Source organism: Physella acuta, unplaced genomic scaffold (assembly GCF_028476545.2).
Source record: "Physella acuta isolate Inbredline_101_S28 unplaced genomic scaffold, ASM2847654v3 ptg001160l, whole genome shotgun sequence".
Classification (NCBI taxonomy): domain Eukaryota; kingdom Metazoa; phylum Mollusca; class Gastropoda; family Physidae; genus Physella; species Physella acuta.
In genome coordinates this window covers 259,391-282,930 of record NW_026732677.1, presented here as the reverse complement: position 1 = coordinate 282,930, position 23,540 = coordinate 259,391, and the positions used below count along the sequence as shown (strand labels likewise).

Sequence of the window (23,540 nt, the reverse complement as noted above, 5' to 3'; positions counted from 1 at the left end):
GCTCCACATTGAAAAATATGTCTAGAACTAGATTCATGCGCGGTTTTTCGACTTCTTCGTTGTAGATTTGTGCTGAATTCCCTGAATTAATTATCATCTCCGTGGTGCTAATGTTAAGCTGCGCAGCATTCATGTCTCTATAAAATGTAATTTTTTTGGTATTGATGCTGGTCTGAAAAAAAAAATAAACAAACACATTTCCATCTCATATTGATTGGCTTAATGCCCCGAATTACAATATTGTTTTAGAAAAGGGACAGTACTTTTGCATTTTCTGGAAGTAACGAGTCTACTCTATTCAACAACAGCAAGACGAATAGCCGTGATATTTAGATTATTTAATTTTTCGTTTTAACACGTGTATGCTTTTGTTTCTTTTGGCTATTTAATTTGCCACAACTAATTTATTAGTCCCTATATTAAAAAAATAAATGTATTGAAAGATCTCTTGAAAGACCGATATGCTTACAGGCCGACTGTTTGGTCTATATCTAAAATAATATATGATAAATTTTTTATATTGTTCACTGAAAAGAGTATAATTTTACAGGTTTTTATTTTTACTTTCTACTCATTAGTATTTGTGAAGAATGAAAATAAAACAATCAATAAGAATCTTATTCAGTTATTCACAGCCAAATTTTAAAAAATTCTCTTAACATTGATACTCCGAGATTTCGGAATGAACGACAGACATTTGAATAAGTTACATACAAGCTTTGAAAAGGCGTGAGCATTATTTTGTTTTGAATTGTTTTCGAGTAAAAAAAAAAGGTTCGATGAAAAAAAAATATTTTGATAATTAATGGTAATATCTTAGTTTATTTTTTCTTTAGAAAGTATTTTAAAACATGTTTACACAATTGAATACACATTTCAAGATGTTTATCTCATGGTCAAGTAGATGAAAAAATCAACGGAAGCATCCAATTGATACATTATCGAAGTAAAAATACAGATAAATATTTCAAAATGATTGAGTACGTTTGACATGAAGTAAAACTCCTGAATGACTTTTGTAGGGACCGCGACGACTAGAAACGTCACACATACAGTGACAATCATTCTGATAAGTTTCAGATCCCTGATTTTCTTCGACACAGTCGAGGGTTTGAGTTTAAAACTTTTGTTGACGGTGATTACAATAAAAAACTTCACTAGAATAATCAAAGAGCACAACACTACAATAACGAAAGGGAAACTTGACGTAATGATAAATAATCTCAAATCAAAAGAATACGAACTGCCTTCAAATTCAGACAGCTCTGATGTATCATCTAGTTTTAAACCAAATAAAAAATTAATAATGTACAATGACAAATAGCTACTCTCAAATGCACTAGCCATAGCTGAATACACAAAAATAAAAACCACCGTAAATTTAACGCAAGATGCTGTCAAACGTTTTGAATATTTTGATGGTAAGCAGACTACAAAACATGTTTTAAACGTCATCAGCGCCACCTGATGAAAAATCGCCAGAATGGCGAAGCGGTTGAGAAAAATTGTAACATTGAAGTACACAACGCGAACATCCGATAGGACCGTGTAGCAATATCGGGTGCAGATGACCAAAAACACAACTTGAAGGCCAGTTATAGAAAACATAAGACGTGAGACTGCCAATGTAGCGATGATAATGTTCGTTGATTCCTTCAATCCTTGAGCGGCCACAGCTCTGATGGTTATAACGTTACCCATAACGCCAAGTACCAGCAGAATGTTCATCAGCATAATGTTCATAAAGTAATAAACTTGTTGGGTAGCCACGAAAGAGGCCACCCAGTCAGGAAAAGTAAGAGTTTTATTTCTGTTGAAAAGTAACATTTCGAAGAGGCTCATTTTATTTACTGCAAAACATTAAAAAAAATGTAATTTTTTTTTTTGCCAAGATGGATTAGGCTAAAAAAAATAAAATATATGAATGAAACAAGCTACAGCAGCAATAGCATAAGTCAGTTTTAATCAAATACTTAGAAATGATATTAGTAAACTTATATAATTTAGAACGTAAGTTTATGGATTAATTAAACACACTAACGAAAGCTCTATTAACAGCGAACGTAGATTTTTAGCGCAATTTCCATTCTGGAGAATTGCGTTTATTAACCCGTCATTTCTGGATGTATGAATGTATGAATGTATGAATGGATGGATGGATGGATGGATGGATGGATGTGTGTCCGCAGCTTTAAGTCGTATCTCCTCCTCAACGAAGCAATATCGATGACTAGTTCCAAAAGCAATTATGTTAAGCAAGTTACGAGGATGAACATAGGCTATAAAAATTCCGGGTTTCTTTCATGGATTTTCCGGAAAAGCCAAAATACCTCGCAAAAAAGCAGTTTTTGGACCATATCTCGGCAACCAGACCACTTAGCGACTTGAAACATGTACCAATCGATTCCTGCCATAATTTAGAACAATATTGCCGAAGAAAGTTTTCAAAAATATCCTTTCGTTCGGTCACAAATTTTTTTTTTGAATTAATAAAAATTTGGACCGAATTAGTAGGCATTTTTTCCAACCACACCACACGCGTCATCACGTTCAATAGCTGCACCATCACGTTCAATGGCTGCGTCATCACGTTCAGTAGCTAGGCGCGCAATGGTTTTTAGTCATGTAACTCTATTGTAAATAAAACATGTAAAATACTGAATTTTTTTTAAATAAAAAACGTTTTAATAACTAACCAATGGTTTTACTAACCCTGCTCTTGATTTACGCTACGACAGAGCTATTTTTAGATAACATAAGGAAATTGCGCTAAAATTGTCACTAGACTTTTTAATTAACTTGTTTCATTGTGTTAGAATAGAGCCGAGTGTTTCTGTTGTTTCTTTGAAATTTTTCAAGTGCGTTTTTTTAGTTGACGTAACGTAACTTAATGTCTAAGCGATTACAATCTGATATATTTAAATTGTAATAAACTAGATAAGTAGACCTATGTCAATAGAGATTATAGGCCCACATAGATGTATATGTCAGTTACATGTATTCTCCTAATTTGTCAATTATTAATTTCAATTTTACAATTGTGGCCAGCTTTACAATAAATTAAATTATAAACTATAATTGTTCATTTATTATTAATGTGTGTTAAAATACTCGCCAAAGAATTAAGACTGAATGAATTTGGCTTAAGGTATAAATACTGCGAGACATCTATAATGAAACAATGCGAAACCAAGGAATTACATTCTTAAAGTCTATACTGAATTGTAGGCTGGCGGAATGTTTATATTGTTACAACACTAAATAATTGACGTTATATAGTAATATTTGGAATTATATATATATATATATATATATATATATATATATATATATATATATATATATATATATATATATATATATATATAATTTACAAAATATATGATATAATATTTACAAATATATATATACAATATATATATATATATATATATATATATATATATATATATATATATATATATATATATATATTGTATTAATACGAATACCAGTATCTAAGATCGGAATGAAAAGGTTACTTTAAAATATATAGGAAAATGACACATTTCTTGTCCCCATAAAATATTGATTGCACAATTTTAAAGTTATATTTTATTTACACACTTCAAAGTTTATTGTGTATCTTCATTTCAACTATCTTTCAGAAGTATTTCTGTTACTGCTTTTATAACTGGTATCCGTTTGCCTAAATAGCTATACAAACTTTAAGGTGAGAATCTTCGCTTTACGCGTTTTAGTTTTGGGATACTTGAATTTGAATATGACACCTTTTTATTTTCCCTCATTCTAATTGTGTATTTTATGTCATTCTTATTTCTAGTTTTATGTTTTCAACCTACATATAAAAAGAGATAAAGATTTTTTTCTGCGAAATTTATGTGATATTTGGTTAAAATGCCCATTTCAAAGAATTTATTACTTTTATAGGGAAGACAGATATAAAACTTTAGCAATAACACTTTTTCCCCGCAATAAAACGCATAAATTTACGAACTTCTAAGACATCTAAGAGGCCGAAATGAATAACTTGGCATTGTTATTGCACATTGTAACATTAATATACACAAGCAAACGATTAGAAATGTATATTTGTATCGTTAACTTAGCAACTATTGTTTTTATATCAGTTTGACTGCTAGTATTGCTATAAAAATAACAATTAATCGACTTTTTTAAACACACAAAAAATATTTTAGTATGTTGTATGAATTGAAAATTCCTAAACTTTTTTTCAAGTTGATTTCAGGTTAGCTGTACTCAGTATTAGTAGTCAAGTACCCTTTCGAGCCTTACGGTCCAAGGGGCAGGTAAAGTAGAGTTCACCTGTTTTAGTGACCACGGCTTATGAAGGGTTAGTGTGGTTAGTACTATGCACAGCCGTCTATAGTTTCTCAATCTCAAACGTTAGTGAGAAAACCTTAAGAGCTAAGGGGCTCGGGGATGTCGCACGGACATAATTTAGGCTTTACATAATTTAGGCTTTACATAATTTAGGCTTTACATAATTTAGGCTTTACATAATTTAGGCTTTACATAATTTAGGCTTCACATAATTTAGGCTTCACATAATTTAGGCTTTACATAATTTAGGCTTTACATAATTTAGGCTTTACATAATTTAGGCTTTACATAATTTAGGCCGACAAAACAAAACAATTTATCACTCTTAAAAAAATATTCACACAATACAACCAAAAACAATGAACGCAACACAATATGTTCTGAAATACTTATAAAAACAATTTGACATAAAGATTCCTAGAATATTTATTAAGACACGTGAACTAGGGAAATTATCTCTTGATATAAATTTGTAAATTTCTACAAATTTAATTGAAAATTCCAAAATAGATCAATAATTACATAAGAATGTAATATAGTAGCTTAACACTATTCGTTTTTACAAAAATATGTTGTCTACAATCAGAATTAAATATATTGTCAACATAAATGCAAAAATATTACAGCATAATGAAAGTTTTCGAAATCAGAGTTGGAATAACATCGCGCTTTGCATTCTATCACTAAAACTAAATCTAATAGGTGGAACATTCTGAGTATTATCCTACATATAACTAAAACTTCATTCACCACTGTCCGGTCACTTTAGGTCAATTATCCTACCCATCGTAAACCTAGGTGTGACATTAATGTCGCTCTACACAATTAAGACCTGTCCTGTTTTAGGTGGTGGGGTGGGGTGGGGGGGGGGGGGGGTTGGGAACCAACTCAGAGTGAACACAGAGTCAGTTATTAGATGACTTTTCTAAACATACATAATATACAATTATACTTATATACTGATTCAGAATTACATTGAAATATGTAACAGTGGTATTATGACAGTAAAATGATTTTACCCCCCCCCCCCTCCCCCAACGCCACTACCTTGCACAGATTCACCGAAGCAAAAGATCTGTAACGACAACATTTGAACGAGTGCAGGCCATATTTGACAAAACAACGATGCTGGTAGAATTATATACAAATGAGAACTGTTTGTAGGGTTATATCTTCTTCTTCTTCTTCGTTCTTAATTTTAGCGTTTGAAGGGATCCCCCCCCCCCAAAAAAAAAAAAAAACAACAATTAAGTGTCAACTGGTTATGGGCCATTGGCTCCGATTTCAGCTTGCTTTTCTTCTTGGATTTGCTATCCATAGCATTTGTCCAACCAAGAACAAACTGCAAGGAGTTGTCTCTCTTAGAACAGTGGTTGTTGAACTCGAAACTTTTCGGTTTAGCATCCATGATCTTTACCGACTCGACCACGCCAACTCTAGAAGGGCGCCCTAACGGGGTGTAAAACCTCATAGTGAGGTGCTTTACGGAATTATACACAAAGTTCAGAAAATAGACTGACATTTGTCTCTGGCAGGTTAAACCGTGGCCTACATCAATTGCGTGACGTAATAGAAACAAATATATAATTTATAAACACTATAGAAAATATATGCTTTAACCAGTGTTCACCCCCCCCCCCCACCCGGAAATTTAAGGGGTCTTGTTCAGATAAATCCCGCCACTTTGGCAAACAGTGCACAAGCAAAAAGTTAAGCCCCGCCACTTTTTACCAGCCCCAATTTAATGCACGCACCCAAACTTGAGGGTCACGGTCAAAGGTAACGAAATAGCCTACATAACTTTTCAAGCAAATTATATTAATGACATATCCCGATTACATGCCTTCAATAAAATCTAAAAGTACAAGTTTTATATCCTCTTTTTATAATTTTTTTTTGAATGCCGGGAATTAACTATTTAACGGGGCTTATCCGGACAATTTCCAATTTCATTGCCCCCCCCCCCCCCCCTAAAAGTATCAAATGTTCCCCTCTTCCCCATAGACAAATGCCCGAAAGAAACACTGCTTATAGTGGCCCACAGGCGCGGATGTTTGAACCCAACCTTTCACAAACAGAGTTTTGTTTTCCTGCTTGGTCTATACATCACCCAACATGCAAAACTTCCATTAGTGATATGTGAAATGCTGCTGTAATACACGTATGTATAGGTGTGTGTGCAAGAGTAGGGGGGGTGATTGACAGAGAAGTATAATGTCCTGGGGACAACGCGGTCGAACGATGGAGCGTTCAATTGCTAATCTGAAAGCCTTGAGTTCGAATCCCGGGCTCGAGTCCGTAGGATGACCACTAGCCCTTCCAGCACAGATGGGTACCCGAATCACGTTAAGAAAACATAATGCGGCTGGGCAGAGTGCTGAACACACCCTGTATGCCGAAGTCATTTTCATCTGCCACACGTCGTAACAAACATCGACGTTCCTAGCACCTCAAATCGTAACAAACATCGACGTTTATATAGCACCTCAAATCGTAACAAATAGCGACGTTTATATAGCACCTCAAATCGTAACAAACAGCGACGTTTATATAGCACCTCAAATCGTAACAAACAGCGACGTTTATATAGCACCTCAAATCGTAACAAACAGCGACGTTTGTATAGCACCTCAAATCGTAACAAACAGCGACGTTTATATAGCACCTCAAATCGTAACAAACAGCGACGTTTATATAGCACCTCAAATCGTAACAAATAGCGACGTTTATATAGCACCTCAAATCGTAACAAACAGCGACGTTTATATAGCACCTCAAATCGTAACAAACAGCGACGTTTATATAGCACCTCAAATCGTAACAAACAGCGACGTTTATATAGCACCTCAAATCGTAACAAACAGCGACGTTTGTATAGCACCTCAAATCGTAACAAACAGCGACGTTTATATAGCACCTCAAATCGTAACAAACAGCGACGTTTATATAGCACCTCAAATCGTAACAAACAGCGACGTTTGTATAGCACCTCAAATCGTAACAAACAGCGACGTTTATATAGCACCTCAAATCGTAACAAACAGCGACGTTTATATAGCACCTCAAATCGTAACAAACAGCGACGTTTATATAGCACCTCAAATCGTAACAAACAGCGACGTTTATATAGCACCTCAAATCGTAACAAACAGCGACGTTTATATAGCACCTCAAATCGTAACAAACAGCGACGTTTGTATAGCACCTCAAATCGTAACAAACATCGACGTTTATATAGCACCTCAAATCGTAACAAATAGCGACGTTTATATAGCACCTCAAATCGTAACAAATAGCGACGTTTATATAGCACCTCAAATCGTAACAAACAGCGACGTTTGTATAGCACCTCAAATCGTAACAAACAGCGACGTTTGTATAGCACCTCAAATCGTAACAAACAGCGACGTTTATATAGCACCTCAAATCGTAACAAACAGCGACGTTTGTATAGCACCTCAAATCGTAACAAACATCGACGTTTATATAGCACCTCAAATCGTAACAAACATCGACGTTCCTAGCACATCAAATCGTAACAAACAGCGACGTTTATATAGCACCTCAAATCGTAACAAACAGCGACGTTTATATAGCACCTCAAATCGTAACAAACAGCGACGTTTATATAGCACCTCAAATCGTAACAAACAGCGACGTTTGTATAGCACCTCAAATCGTAACAAACAGCGACGTTTATATAGCACCTCAAATCGTAACAAACAGCGACGTTTATATAGCACCTCAAATCGTAACAAACAGCGACGTTTATATAGCACCTCAAATCGTAACAAATAGCGACGTTTGTATAGCACCTCAAATCGTAACAATCAGCGACATTCATACACCTCTATGGTGTATCCTATAGTTACATAAAATTAACTACTAGCAAATATTTGTAATGAAGTACAAGGAAAAGAATTAGTTTTTGAATCAGTATAGAAGAGATTTGATAGATAACACACGTTACCTCCATTCAGGCCCGCTGTTGTTATTGGTCCCAAGATAGGTTTCTAATCTTATGTGTATGCATATGCTTCAAAATACGTCTATAATCTTATGAGTATATTTTAAGATACGTCTATAATCTTTTGTGTATGTTTTATGATACGGCTGTATGGTTATGCTTCAAGATAAGTCTTTAAACGTATGAGTATGTGTTACGATAGTGATGGGTATGCTTCTAGATAATACCCTTTTTGCAAACAGTAACAGCACCCACAACACTGTCTACAACATCGTTGTGAACTTGATTTCCTCTTGGATAGAGTTCTCGTAAACATTTGCAGCAAGCGAACAAAGAAAACAAAAGTTACTCGACATTTTCTGTGCCTCCTGTTTGCTTTAGGTGTTCACGTATTCTTCACCATGCTAGCATTTTAGGCTTTCACACTTCCGGTAACACACACATACAACTTTAAATGTAAACACACGAAGGCCTACATTACCACGTATTGTAATGGGTAGCTAAATTAAGACTATTCACAATGAAGAATAGCCTAACTGGTTTTAAAAAACTAATGACTTCTATTTCTCCATTTTAAAATTTTTATTACTAGTAAAAAGAACAATAAAACAAACTAGAACACAATTTTTATCAAATTTTTTTATTTAATAAGAAACTATTTTCATGTTTGTCTTTGTCAACTTGTAATTGTATCACAAAATTTGCTGCAATGATTCTCAGTTGTTTCCCTTTATTCACTTCAATAAACACAAACCAAAATATAATTTCACGCACTACATAGGCGTAGATCTTTTCGATAGAATCATGTTCACTTTAAAATAGACTTTTAATAACATTTTAAAAATCAAAGTAAGTTGCAATTCCTAAAAAGTGTGACAAAGTCCAAGATAAACTGATACAACAAAAAAAAAAAAAAAATAAATAAAAAGAAAAACAATTGAACTGTTTTAACTTTTAAAAACAAAAGGTAACAATTTCAACGACGAACAAACTAAATTAACTAATGGCTGTACATGAATTGGGTTTTTTACAATATTTTTTTTATAAAATATGAAAGTTTATTAAAAATAATTTTAATTTACAGGTGAAATTTAATTTAAACATGCAAGCAGTAGGGCATGTGGAAACATGGGGTCATGTGATAGTTCAAAGGTCACAACACAATTTAAATAGATATGGATATATTGTAGGAGGGTTTACAGGAGGTATCACAGTTTAGTGTGTCAGTCAGTGGCACTGACACCAAACATCACATCTTGACAATCACTGACGTCAAATATATTGACAGTCACTGACGTCAAACATCTTGACAGTCAGTGATGTCAAACATCTTGACAGTTGATGTCAAACATCTTGACAGTCACTGACGTCAAATATATTGACAGTCACTGAAATCAAACACTGACATCAAATATCTTGAAAGCCTCTAACATTGACATCAAATATTCAACAGCACACATCTCATTAGTCTGACATACTTTTTTATACAAATCATCAGCTTGACATCATACATAAGGTGGTTTCATGTGAAGAACAGTGTGGTATTGGGTACGTTTAATATCAGGAACAAATTTCATAAACAACTCACCAAAAAAAAAGTACAAATGTGCAGCTCAGAAAAAAAAAATCAACAATTTCCCAAGACCCTACGCTCAAGTTAAAAAACAACAGTTAACCAAGTTACAAAACAACAAACTTCTAGGCAGTGGTGCCACTAGGACAAGTATCCTTTAGTGTGGTAATGTGTCACCCCCCCCCCCCCACCATCTCTCTGGTGGATGGTGTCATGAAATGCTTAATGGTGTATGTAATGGTTTTCAATGTACAATTAGCTACTTTTGCCTGGGTGGCGTCCCCCATCTGTAGTATGATGTTATTTTGTGGCAAATTTTCAGCACTTTGTGCCTTGTTGATACCACCTTGGATGGTGTCGCCCAGGGAAGTCTGCAGCCCCCCCCCCCCCCCACTTTTGACACACCACAACTGCTTCTAGAAGATACTACCATACACATCACAACAAACCTTCCAGGCTAGCAATGTGTTACATCACTATAGCAGCAGTACAGTGTTTACATTTAATAACACAAGACATCCTCTAGAAATTAAAATATTGACCTCCAGACTATAAAACCATAAAAATAATGCTACAGCTTTTAATTTTTCTTTTAAATCATAAAAACAATTGTTTAAAATTTTCAAAATAACACCAAACATATTTCTATCTTTATTTAATTTAAAGAAGACAGTTTCAATCAAATTCAATTTGCACTACATCTGGTAAGTAGAATTAATCTGATCAAGGCATAAAAATAAAATGCCTCTAAGTCTAGTACAAGTTAATTGACAAACATTTTATTATGGTCAAAATAAGATATATATTCCAAGACCTTGTTTGAGAATGAAAATTTGAGATCTTACCAATAGGAAAACACTCATTCATGGCCATCAATTGAATACAACATAAAAACGTAAATTTAATTTTTAAATGAACAAAAACTATAAAATCAACTATTCTCTTGGCTACTAAAACAAAAAATGTTTTTACAAACAACAACTGAAGGTAATTTATATTTATCTCATTGCATCTAGGCTTTTTTTTTTTAAAGAAAGGCTTCTTTCAAAAATTTTTTAAAAACTATTCTAACAATCAAAACTTTTAAAAAGCTTTTTACTATCAAAAACTTTGAAAGTGTATCTAGCTAATGTTCCATGTGAAAGTCAACCTAAGATGAGTATTACTTCTACTAACATTGCCCATATCTTCTACTAAATCTTCAGATTATGCATTCAACAATAACGCACATGTCTCTTTTTTACAATGAAGTTATCTCCCCTTCTACTATTTATATAAGTCTTTACAAGTGCTAATTTATTTTATTTAGAAATTTAGAGATAACTGCTTCGTCTTCAGAGAATTCTGACCAATTTAAGCTGGTAGAAATGGTTCTAAATTGAGAAAAAATGACTCGTACATAAAAAAAAACAATGTAATTTAAAAAATATGGACAAAGTGTTTGCATCAAATTAATCAATTATCTACCCTTTTTTAGGGGAGAGCATTCACTTTATCAATAGATGACCCTTGTGTGATAAGTCAATGCACACCAACTTATGTGAAGACCCAAGTACAGAAATAAATTTTGATGTCAGCTTTGATTTTAATGAATTTGAACACTCCACTGATTTTCTGCTCAAGGGTAATTTTACAAAGTTGCAGGAGATTCTAATTATAGAAATCTTTATGCAGCTTTAGAGAAATGGAGTTTTAAAAAATCATTTAAACTCTATTACAATGTATTGTATGGTAATTTAAAATTCTACCAAAAAACAACAAAAAACTGCCTCACTGAAATGCTTTTGAAAGAATGAACATTACATTAGCAGATGAGCCAAAAGCCAAATGCTTTATAGAGCTCCAAGCATAAAATTGTATCTAACCTTTGACTAGAAACCGGAAGAGCAGAGGTACTAATGCCAGAGACTTATATCAACTGTACACAACACAAATAATAAAATATGTACATCAAGGACAAATTCAATAAAATGTTAGATATTCATCAACAACGTTTAGTTTTTTATATACAAAAAATACATTTTACTTTAATTTGGATTTCTATGAAACACCACACACTCATATATCTAAAATTTTTTTAGAATATACAGTTCGTTGTTTTAAACTTTATTCTCTCAACAAAAAACATTTTGATTATTACCTGCCCGTAGCATTGCTAGTAATAAAACCTTAACATAACTGTAAAAAAATTAACTATATAAAATATACAACCAATCTACTGGGGAGGTTTAGTGACATGTCTTACATCAACTGTTGAAATGGGGGGAGAGAGGAAGACAATTAGAACAGCCAGCAAGACGAAGATGACGCCAGCGATGTTCCTGATGGCCTTCTTGTTGGACCTCCAGTCGTGGTGGACAAGTCTGGTCTTTAACCTGGACACCAGACTCACCATAGTCTCCAGTCTTGTGGGCCTGTGGGGGGGATAAAAGCCATAAGTGAGGAGCCATAAAACCATATGAGAGTATAGTCACTGGGGGAATATAAGCTTTAATTGAGGAGCAATAAAACCATCTTTCAGAGTGGCATGGGGGAATAAAAGCCATAATTGAGGAGCAATAAAACCATCTTTCAGAGTTTGGCTAATGGGGGAATAAAAGCCATAATGGAGGAGCAATAAAACCATCTTTGAGACTTTGGCCAATGGGGGAATAAAAGCCATAATTGAGGAGCAATAAAACCATCTTTGGTAGTTTAGGCACTGGGGGAATAAAAAGCCATAATTGAGGAGCAATAAAACCATTTTTGAGAGTTTGGCCAAAAGGGAACAAAATGCCATGTTCGGAAAAAAAAATCAAGCATAAAAAACATCTTTGAGAGTTTGGCCATTGGGGGAACAAAATGCCATGTTTGAAAAAAAAATCAAGCATAAAAAACATCTTTGAGAGTTTGGCCATTGGGAGAATAAAAGCTAGGAATTTTGTCCACACGTCATAAAAATAATGTTTAAAGTTACTTCTATATATAGGCCTCTACAAATTCAAAATATATAGTTGGCTAGTATATGCACTGCAATGTTTATAGTTTAGTTATAAATCTTCAAGCTATGTCACTTACTGAATATAAAAATTGAACCTATGTATAATTACTAGAATATGTTGAGAAAATAAGCTGTTTGTAAAGTATTAATTAATTAAAAATCCTCCTTTAACTTCAATTTTTAGTGCACAACCAATTGTTAAAGTCTATATTTGCTATATAAAGTACATATTTTGTCTATTTTGTTAACGGCTTGCCCCCCCCCCCCCCCCCTGAGGAGATGCCTGAAAGAAACTGTTGGGCAAGTTTATGAAAAGATAATGATTTTGCAGATTTGTCCTAAGACCAAGGGCCAGTAACTCTAGTACCTTGCGAGTAACTCCTCCTCCTCTTGTTGTGACTGCTCCACCCTGTCCATCATATGCTCCAGGCTGTGGCTAATGGAGTTCTGCTGGTCTCTTAGTTCATTCAGTTCTTGAGACAGCTTGTGTTTTAAGCCCTCCTCAAACCTACAATGTACAAAATACCAGGCTTTCTTTACAATGTTCACTTCCCAAAGATCTCATGTAGGTTACCATCCTATATAATAATCAGTTAATTAAGTCTGTTGAGTTTAGTGAAAAAGAACACCCAGAGAAATATAAAAAAAAACAAGCTAAGTAAATTTACTTAGAAGGATAAACAAAGGATTTTTTAGGTGACTGGAAAGATAGGCTCTTGAAATCAGCACACAAAAAAGAAATATGACGTTTTTAAAGTGTATTTTTATTATTGTTTGTATTTGTGCATTTTGTTTTTGCTATTGCTGTTTTCTGTTGGTGCATATTTCTAAGAACCAAGTTTTCATATTTAAAACATTTGTTTTGTTTTCTTTTTTATGCTTGTCATCCCACAGTCTTTGCTGCATGTTGCACACTAACCAAATATAAAAAAAAATAAACTAGTTACAGTTGAATAAAATTTTAAATTAACAAAACAAACCCTTTTCTAAAAGCTTCTTCCTCATGAGACACTGTCCTCAATCCTTCAGACTTTTCATCCACCTTCCCTGATAAGCTGAGGAAAACAATATTGAACATTTTATTTACAAAACTGATACTGCAATGGTAAATAAAACAAGAGGAAAAACACCTACACAATAAAACAACAGCACTACATCCATCTCCATAAAAATAAAAACAACCAACTTTATTTTTATGTTGGTAGGTTTAAAATTCCTTATACCATTTATTTGGTGTATCCTATATGGTGATGATGAAGACGATAAGGTAGATAACCTGGCTATGTGAAGGTAAGGAAGGTACAACAACAAAAGGTGTGACTCACCTGGTGCCACCTGCATCCCCTGAAGCTGACAGCAATGAAGGTACTAGAGATACGGGAGAAGGCGTATAACACATAGAACTGGCTCTCTGCCTCTCTCCTGACACCCTCTTCATGGTGGTTGTCACAGCATTTTGCATAGAGGTGCTGGCTACGGCAGTCTGGAACCTGGACTTGGCATCCTGGCATAGAGACAATAGAGCTGACTATAGAAACAATTGATAGCACTCTGTTAATCACCAAGTCAAGACCAAAATACAGCCCCTTACAAAAGTAAATTCTACAACATTTTTTTTTTCACTTCAACATTTATGGCTTGAATAAACATGATGTAAGTTTATGGAATGAATTATGTTTTTAGATTTAGAAAAAAAAAAAGATTCCTTTTAGAAAAAAAAAGATTTCTACCACATTATATAAAAAAACAAATGAACCTCAAGCTACCTAAAGGTAGACAGGGATTAAGGTAACCAAAACATTGACAACTAACCCACATGACTGAAGCAGACATGCTGACAAACATAATACTTCAGATTGTGATCATCTACTTTCTTTTTTATCTCAATCCCTTCTCAATTTTACCATTTAATTAAGAACGATTGTCTCAGAAAATTTAGTTTTAACAGAAATGTGTTTTCAAACTCCAATGTTAACAAGCTGGGAACATGTAGTAGCTGAGGGACCAAAAGTTGTGTATGGTATAAAGTTTTCCCATTATTTAATCAATCAATTGTCCCTTAAAACACTGTGGCCATTGGCATACCACTTATTAATGTTCCTAAAAATTCAGTTCACCCACTTCTCATAACTGTCTTTCCCACAAGATACACATTCTACCTTGGAAATTCAAACCCACAAAAATAATGTTTGGATTTATTGAGCAATGTAAAAAAAAAAAACAGCTAGAGACTAGTTAATTTTTTAATTTTTTTAATACTTTATTTTTATTTAGGTCCATTTTCCCTATAGAAAAACTATTACTGTATGATCTAGTGTAGAATAATAAAGAGCCTACTGATAATTATTTAAAAAAAAAAAACCTAGTAGAAATAATGTAGATGGTAACAACAAGTTTACTATATCACATTGCTTTATAGGGACATTTCTACTTAAGCTGTTGATTAATCAGAGGTAGTATAATGTATAGCAAGGTCAATATTGTGCAATAAATGGGCTTTGTTTCATTAACAAATACGGACCAAGAGACAAGGATAAACATATAGTGATAGTGGGAATATTTATGCAGATATTATATGAGATAGAGTGGGCGACTAGGTTATGGCAACTGATACAGACCAAGACACAAGGAACTTACAATGGGAGCATGTAGGCAAGACACAAGGAACTTATAGTGGGAGTATGTAGGCAAGACACAAGGAACTTATAGTGGGAGCATGTAGGCAAGACACAAGGAACTTATAGTGGGAGTATGTAAGCAAGACACAAGGAACTTATAGTGGGAGTATGTAGGCAAGACACAAGGAACTTATTGTGGGAGTATGTAGGCAAGACACAAGGAACTTATTGTGGGAGTATGTAGGCAAGACGCAAGGAACTTATAGTGGGAGTATGTAGGCAAGACACAAGGAACTTATAGTGGGAGCATGTAGGCAAGACACAAGGAACTTATAGTGGGAGTATGTAGGCAAGACACAAGGAACTTATAGTGGGAGCATGTAGGCAAGACACAAGGAACTTATAGTGGGAGCATGTAGGCAAGACACAAGGAACTTATAGTGGGAGTATGTAGGCAAGACGCAAGGAACTTATAGTGGGAGTATGTAGGCAAGACACAAGGAACTTATTGTGGGAGTATGTAGGCAAGACACAAGGAACTTATTGTGGGAGTATGTAGGCAAGACACAAGGAACTTATAGTGGGAGCATGTAGGCAAGACACAAGGAACTTATAGTGGGAGTATGTAGGCAAGACGCAAGGAACGTATAGTGGGAGTATGTAGGCAAGACACAAGGAACTTATAGTGGGAGTATGTAGGCAAGACACAAGGAACTTATAGTGGGAGCATGTAGGCAAGACACAAGGAACTTATAGTGGGAGCATGTAGGCAAGATACAAGGAACTTATAGTGGGAGCATGTAGGCAAGACACAAGGAACTTATAGTGGGAGTATGTAGGCAAGACGCAAGGAACTTATAGTGGGAGTATGTAGGCAAGACACAAGGAACTTATTGTGGGAGTATGTAGGCAAGACACAAGGAACTTATTGTGGGAGTATGTAGGCAAGACACAAGGAACTTATAGTGGGAGCATGTAGGCAAGACACAAGGAACTTATAGTGGGAGTATGTAGGCAAGACGCAAGGAACGTATAGTGGGAGTATGTAGGCAAGACACAAGGAACTTATAGTGGGAGTATGTAGGCAAGACACAAGGAACTTATAGTGGGAGCATGTAGGCAAGACACAAGGAACTTATAGTGGGAGCATGTAGGCAAGACACAAGGAACTTATAGTGGGAGCATGTAGGCAAGACACAAGGAACTTATAGTGGGAGTATGTAGGCAAGACACAAGGAACTTATAGTGGGAGTATGTAGGCAAGACACAAGGAACTTATAGTGGGAGTATGTAGGCAAGACACAAGGAACTTATAGTGGGAGCATGTAGGCAAGACACAAGGAACTTATAGTGGGAGCATGTAGGCAAGACACAAGGAACTTATAGTGGGAGTATGTAGGCAAGACACAAGGAACTTATAATGGGAGCATGTAGGCAAGACACAAGGAACTTATAGTGGGAGTATGTAGGCAAGACACAAGGAACTTATAATGGGAGTATGTAGGCAAACACTGTATGAGATCAGGGGTACACCACACAACTCTAGCTAGACTTTAACACCCTAACAGGCAATGCTTTAATGTGCTCAACTAGGTTTCTAAATATAACTCCACACCACACCACTATGGTAGCCTATAAAATTTTAAGGGAGGTAATTTTAGCGAAAATTGAAAATAAAATCTGGGTTAATTTACAAATAAATAAATAAAACAAATTAAAAAAAAATAAATAAAAAGCCTTGAAGATGGGACTACTTTCTGCCGCTTGGATGAGAAAAAAGCTACCTTCCTATGTATATGATAAACATGGAGCCTACCAGAAAATATGCCACAAAGACATTTGTGAGCAACAGATCTATAAATACTGAGGAAAAGAAAGCCAACTTATCAAGTATTTTTAACCACTACATCACATGAGAGATTTTTAACATAAGTCATTGACGCAAGCCTTACTACCATAATGAAAAGGATTATTTTGTTTCTGTTTTCTAATTTCCCATGTCCTTCATAATCTCTGATGGTAGTAGATGTAGAAGTAGAGACAGAAATATATGGAATGAAGTGTAATAGTGATAAATAATATACAAATATAAACAGAGGTTACAGTAAAAAAATGTAGGATAAAATGAAAAGACAAAATATAAAAATTGATGAAAAGTATTGTAAACAAAATATTTGTGTAATAAAATATAATAAATATTAATATGAAGTGAAATAAATAAACAAATGGGCCTACATGGAATAAATGTCAACACAAATATAAAAACAAATTTGCATATTTTCTTTACAATATCTTGACCACACAGATTACCTCAAAACTTACAAAACTAAAGCTTCAAACCAACTAATATTACATTTTCTAATGGCTTAAAGAAAATAGTTTCAAATTCTGTTTTCAACTTTAACAAAGGCTGAAATCAAGCTGATGCTGTTAGTAGATTTGTTACAAATATAGCATGAAAAGTGTTTTTAAAATGATAGTTAGGGCATCCAGTTAGCAGTTAGTTGAGAGCAAATAAAGTTTGTAGCTTTGGCATGAAGTGGCACTGAAATATGGTCAGCACAACAACCAACAGTTAAACTAGATTAGAGGTTCTGGTCTGGTGGGTAATCTTTTAATTTCATAGCTCCATGTTTTATAGATACCAAGGCACAATACACACAGGATTCACCTGATTAGCTTATAGATACCAATGACTTGTTTCAAATTTAAATTAACAGAATAAGCCTGTAGGTCTACTATATTCATGGTAAGTTAAATTTAAAAAAAAAAAGTTTTTGAGCTAAAATCATGATTCCCATTCATAACCTCCAATCTTGCTAAAAAAATAAAAAAAAAACAAGAAACAGAACTCCTCAAAGTGTGATGCCTCAGCTGTTACCATTCTTACCTCCCCTCCCTCGTTATATCCAGCCACAGCCAGCAAGTTGCTGGAGCGCTCCACAGAGGGACTGGCGCTCTCCTAGTGATGTAGGGCAAACTCTTTTAGTTCTTCTCAGGTCAAGTCAGTTCACAGTAGCATGCTCTGCCCGTGTGACCCCACCCTCCCATGCCATGTGACCCCACCCCAGAGGCGTAGCGAGGGGGGGCGGGGTGCGGACCACACCGGGTGACACCATTTAGGGGGGGGTGACACCAAGGTACCAAATAGCAAAATATAGAGAAAAATGAAAGTTTGAGAGGGGGGGGTTTGTCCCCGGGAAGTTTGTCAATCGAAAGTTTGTCCCCGGGAAGGGTCGCTATGCCTCTGGGGGGTGACACCATTAAGTGCCGCACCGGGTGACACCCGACCTCTCTACACCACTGCCCCACACTCCCATGCAGACCCCCACCCACATTCCAAAGTTTGACAGCCCAGATTAATAGAGAAGAGAATGCTGAAGTTACATTGAATTAGACCTCAACATTGATGTGATTTGAATCAGGCAACCAAGCAAGATGTTAAAAACCTAACATCAACTTGCTTAAATTAAAAACTTTGGACTAAACTAAATTTGACATGTCCCCTAGATGTGGTCACAAATAATTTTATTTTAAATGTTTTTAACATATCAAGTGTCAAGATTTAGATAAAACCTGTAGGCTAACTAACATTTAGTTTACAAAGCATGTGGTCAGTTTTGAATGAGAAAGCCCAGAATCCATGAGAAAGTGAAAAATGCTGAGTGTAGCGGGCATGTAAGCAGTTAAGGTTGTTGTTGGCAGAGGCAGTTGTGAAGCAGTAAAGGAGAAACTTAGGTAACCAGCCCTGTACCACATTGAGGACAATGCTAGCAGGTCAATAGAACACAATCTTTGCACTCTTACATTCTCCAGTGGCTGTTAATTACAGTATTTATCAGGTTGATTCTACCAGCTGTAGTCTTCTGTCCCCACCCACCAGCTAATGTCCCCAGCTACCAGCTAATGTCCCCAGCTACCAGCTGCCCCTAATGTCCCCACCTACCAGCTAATGTCCCCACCTACCAGCTAATGTCCCCACCTACCAGCCATACCCTAATGTCCCCACCTACCAGCTAATGTCCCCACCTACCAGCTAATGTCCCCACCTACCAGCTAATGTCCCCACCTACCAGCTCATGTCCCCACCTACCAGCTCATGTCCCCACCTACCAGCTCATGTCCCCACCTACCAGCTCATGTCCCCACCTACCAGCTCATGTCCCCACCTACCAGCTAATGTCCCCACCTACCAGCTAATGTCCCCACCTACCAGCCATACCCTAATGTCCCCACCTACCAGCTCATGTCCCCACCTACCAGCTCATGTCCCCACCTACCAGCTCATGTCCCCACCTACCAGCTCATGTCCCCACCTACCAGCCATACCCTAATGTCCCCACCTACCAGCTAATGTCCCCACCTACCAGCCATACCCTAATGTCCCCACCTACTAGCTCATGTCCCCACCTACCAGCTAATGTCCCCACCTACCAGCTCATGTCCCCACCTACCAGCTCATGTCCCCACCTACCAGCTAATGTCCCCACCTACCAGCCATACCCTAATGTCCCCACCTACCAGCTAATGTCCCCACCTACCAGCTAATGTCCCCACCTACCAGCTAATGTCCCCACCTACCAGCTAATGTCCCCACCTACCAGCTAATGTCCCCACCTACCAGCCATACCCTAATGTCCCCACCCACCAGCTAATGTCCCCAGCTACCAGCTAATGTCCCCAGCTACCAGCTGCCCCTAATGTCCCCACCTACCAGCTAATGTCCCCACCTACCAGCTAATGTCCCCACCTACCAGCTAATGTCCCCACCTACTAGCTCATGTCCCCACCTACCAGTTCATGTCCCCACCTACCAGCCATACCCTAATGTCCCCACCTACCAGCTCATGTCCCCACCTACCAGCTCATGTCCCCACCTACCAGCTAATGTCCCCACCTACCAGCCATACCCTAATGTCCCCACCCACCAGCTAATGTCCCCAGCTACCAGCTAATGTCCCCAGCTACCAGCTGCCCCTAATGTCCCCACCTACCAGCTAATGTCCCCACCTACCAGCTAATGTCCCCACCTACTAGCTCATGTCCCCACCTACCAGTTCATGTCCCCACCTACCAGCCATACCCTAATGTCCCCACCTACCAAACATACCCTAATGTCCCCACCTACCAGCTAATGTCCCCACCTACCAGCCATACCCTAATGTCCCCACCCACCAGCTAATGTCCCCAGCTACCAGCTAATGTCCCCAGCTACCAGCTGCCCCTAATGTCCCCACCTACCAGCTAATGTCCCCACCTACCAGCTAATGTCCCCACCTACCAGCTAATGTCCCCACCTACTAGCTCATGTCCCCACCTACCAGTTCATGTCCCCACCTACCAGCCATACCCTAATGTCCCCACCTACCAAACATACCCTAATGTCACCACCTACCAGCTCTAGCATAAAGCCCCCATCTACCCACCATACAACTATGGACAACAAACAACAAACTTACCATGTTGGGTGAGAGGGTGAGTGAAGGACTACCTGAGCCCCCTAGAACTCTGGGTAGAGCTATTTCACTCCTGCGCCTGATCTGTTCAGATGGTACAATCATTTTTTTAATTAAATCATGCATCCATAGATAGCAATGGTTTTCATGGTTTGACAACTTATAATAAACAACACAAGCCAAGTATAAAATTTCCCATAGATTTACACAGATTTCTCACTAACACATCAGTGCTTTTAAATTTATATAGTTTTTTTTTTCAGAAGTGCTTAGAAAACTGAGATAAAAATGTAGTGCTATGTTGAGAAAAAAGTTTCTACATAGATAATATAGTGAACAACACCCAAGTGACTAGTGATATATCACATTTAGTGACTAGAAAAAAACAAACAACATAGCTTTTTTTTTAACCATAGCTCAGTGTTGAATAGATTTTAGTTAAAAAAAAAATAAACAAAGCACACAATTTAAAAAAAAAAAATTTAATTTTAAAATCTATTGTGAATTCAAATCTAATAATTACTACTGATCTCACTACAACCTTTATTTAGTTGAAACGAAGCAGTTTGGAATCTAAAAGTTAACAACAAACAGCGATTAAAAAATTCCACACAAAACTAAAGCTAAACGGAAGGTCCAAGTTTATGAATAAACATAGCTGTTACAGCCTAGAAAATAAAACTCAAAAGCGCTAAAACAAAGATACTAAAAATATTTAGTTATTTTTCTCGTTATAAATACACATTACAGTTATGTCATTAAAAAATAAAACTCAAAAGTGCTAAAAAAAAACCAAATAAAAAAATATTTTGTTATTTTTCTCCAGTTATAAATAAACATTACAGTTACATCCTTGAAAAATAAAACTCTAAAATGCTAAACAAAGCCACTTATTAAATCTTCTAAAGTTATTTTTCTTCAAAAACATTTCTGTCACATCGATTTACAATAAAACTCAAAAGCTACTAAGAAATCTGCTAGAGTTACTTAAAAATAAAAGCAAAACACTTATAAAAATAGAATTAAAAAAAAAAAAAAATCAAACACCATTTGAACTGCTAAGATAGATCTTACAAAAGAGTCAGGATTGTCCCCAGCTTCATTCATAGGGTAATTTAACACCCTAGCAGGCTAGCAGGCAAGAGGAAATAAATGGTGTATTAGCATCTAACGCAGGTAATTTAACTCACCCTCTAACAATCAAAATAAAAACTAGTCATCGATATTGCTTCGTTGAGGAGGAGATACGACTTAAAGCTGCGGACACACATCCATCCGTCCATCCATTCATTCATACATCCAGAAATGACGGGTTAATAAACGCAATTCTCCAGAATGGAAATTGCGCTAAAAAATGGTGTATTAACATCTACCGCAGGTAATTTAACCCTCTAGAAGCCAAAAAGAAATAAATGGTCAATTAAAATCTTGCTATGGTTACTTCTAAATTAGACAACTCTACTGACTTATTTTTTTAAATAAATGCTTCATTATACCCTTCAAGAGAGGCAGTGTTTCCATTTCTAGAGGATAAATTAGGCAACAGTCGGCAAAGAGTTTACAGTAAAAATAATTTATTGAAATAGGCACTCCATGACCAGAACATCCCACAATGCCCCCCCCCCCCCGCCACTATGAATCTCTTATTGCTAAAAAAAGTCACAAAGGCGCAACCATTCGTTCTATCTGTGATTTTCTCTCCCATTTAAACAAAACCCTGTCAAAATGCACAGAGAAGAAAATACTGACCGGCCTGCCAATAGCATTGACCCCGCACACGGACATTGATCTTCTGCTAGGGCTGGAGTCTGCCGGGTGGAAGAAACAGAATTAGTTTTCACACTTCAATAATCACATCATGTGATCAATAAATGTAGAGACTAGAGTTCACACACTAACCTAGTGATATTTACAATACCTCTCTCTTAAAATACACAATGACTAGAATGTAACCTAAAATAATAAAAATTCTACTTGGGTTTTTAATGTGTAATGAACTTAAAAAAAATGTTTAAAAAACACTGTAAGAGATCAATAGCTACTTTGCATAGTGGATATATTATCAGCATTTACAGACAGCAAAAATTATAAGTAAGACATTTCAAGAAGAATTGTTTATTTTTGTGTGTGGACAGTTTAATCTTGTGCTGCAGTTGACCAATAAAAGTAAACTTTTTTGGCTTTTTGAAACTGGTCAAAAGTAAGTTTTCACAAAGTAGATAATTTTGATTTATACGATTTAGGCCTTATAACAAAAGCTGTCTGAATTAATGGAATTCCACAAGATTTAGTTATAAAATGAGATAAAGATTTAGCTAACGTTTAACATAGCAAGTGTTGAACAGATGAACAAACATGAAATATAAACAGTCTTATCAAAATAAAAGCCAAAAATTTAAATCAAAGAAGTTAAATCCAAAGCATAATTTAGTAATTCAAAATAAAAATATTCTAAAAATGTGATTTAAGCCAAATGAAATGATTTATTAAAACAACAACAACACAAAGCAGAATTGAAAACATACCTCCATCCAGGCTGTAGCCATTGTTTGATCTTTCACTTAATATTTTTCTTCAAATAAAAAAAGGTAAAACATGTTTT

At 36.0% G+C, this 23,540-nt stretch overlaps 1 protein-coding gene across 1 annotated transcript in view; it reads right to left on the bottom strand.

The window, feature by feature from the left end:
* Nucleotides 1-11,655: 11,655 nt before the first annotated feature.
* The window catches only part of LOC131956567 (uncharacterized), a 151,822-nt gene continuing 139,937 nt past the window's right edge, over nt 11,656-23,540 (bottom strand). Inside the window, exons 35-43 of the mRNA XM_059321087.1 lie at nt 23,464-23,510; nt 22,688-22,746; nt 22,013-22,069; nt 20,942-21,022; nt 18,373-18,444; nt 14,190-14,368; nt 13,845-13,919; nt 13,232-13,372; nt 11,656-12,298 (exon numbers count right to left, since the gene is read on the bottom strand). Of these exons, the coding sequence (XP_059177070.1) occupies nt 12,100-12,298; nt 13,232-13,372; nt 13,845-13,919; nt 14,190-14,368; nt 18,373-18,444; nt 20,942-21,022; nt 22,013-22,069; nt 22,688-22,746; nt 23,464-23,510 (910 nt within the window). The 3' untranslated portion in view covers nt 11,656-12,099. The remainder of the gene's footprint in view (nt 12,299-13,231; nt 13,373-13,844; nt 13,920-14,189; nt 14,369-18,372; nt 18,445-20,941; nt 21,023-22,012; nt 22,070-22,687; nt 22,747-23,463; nt 23,511-23,540) is intronic.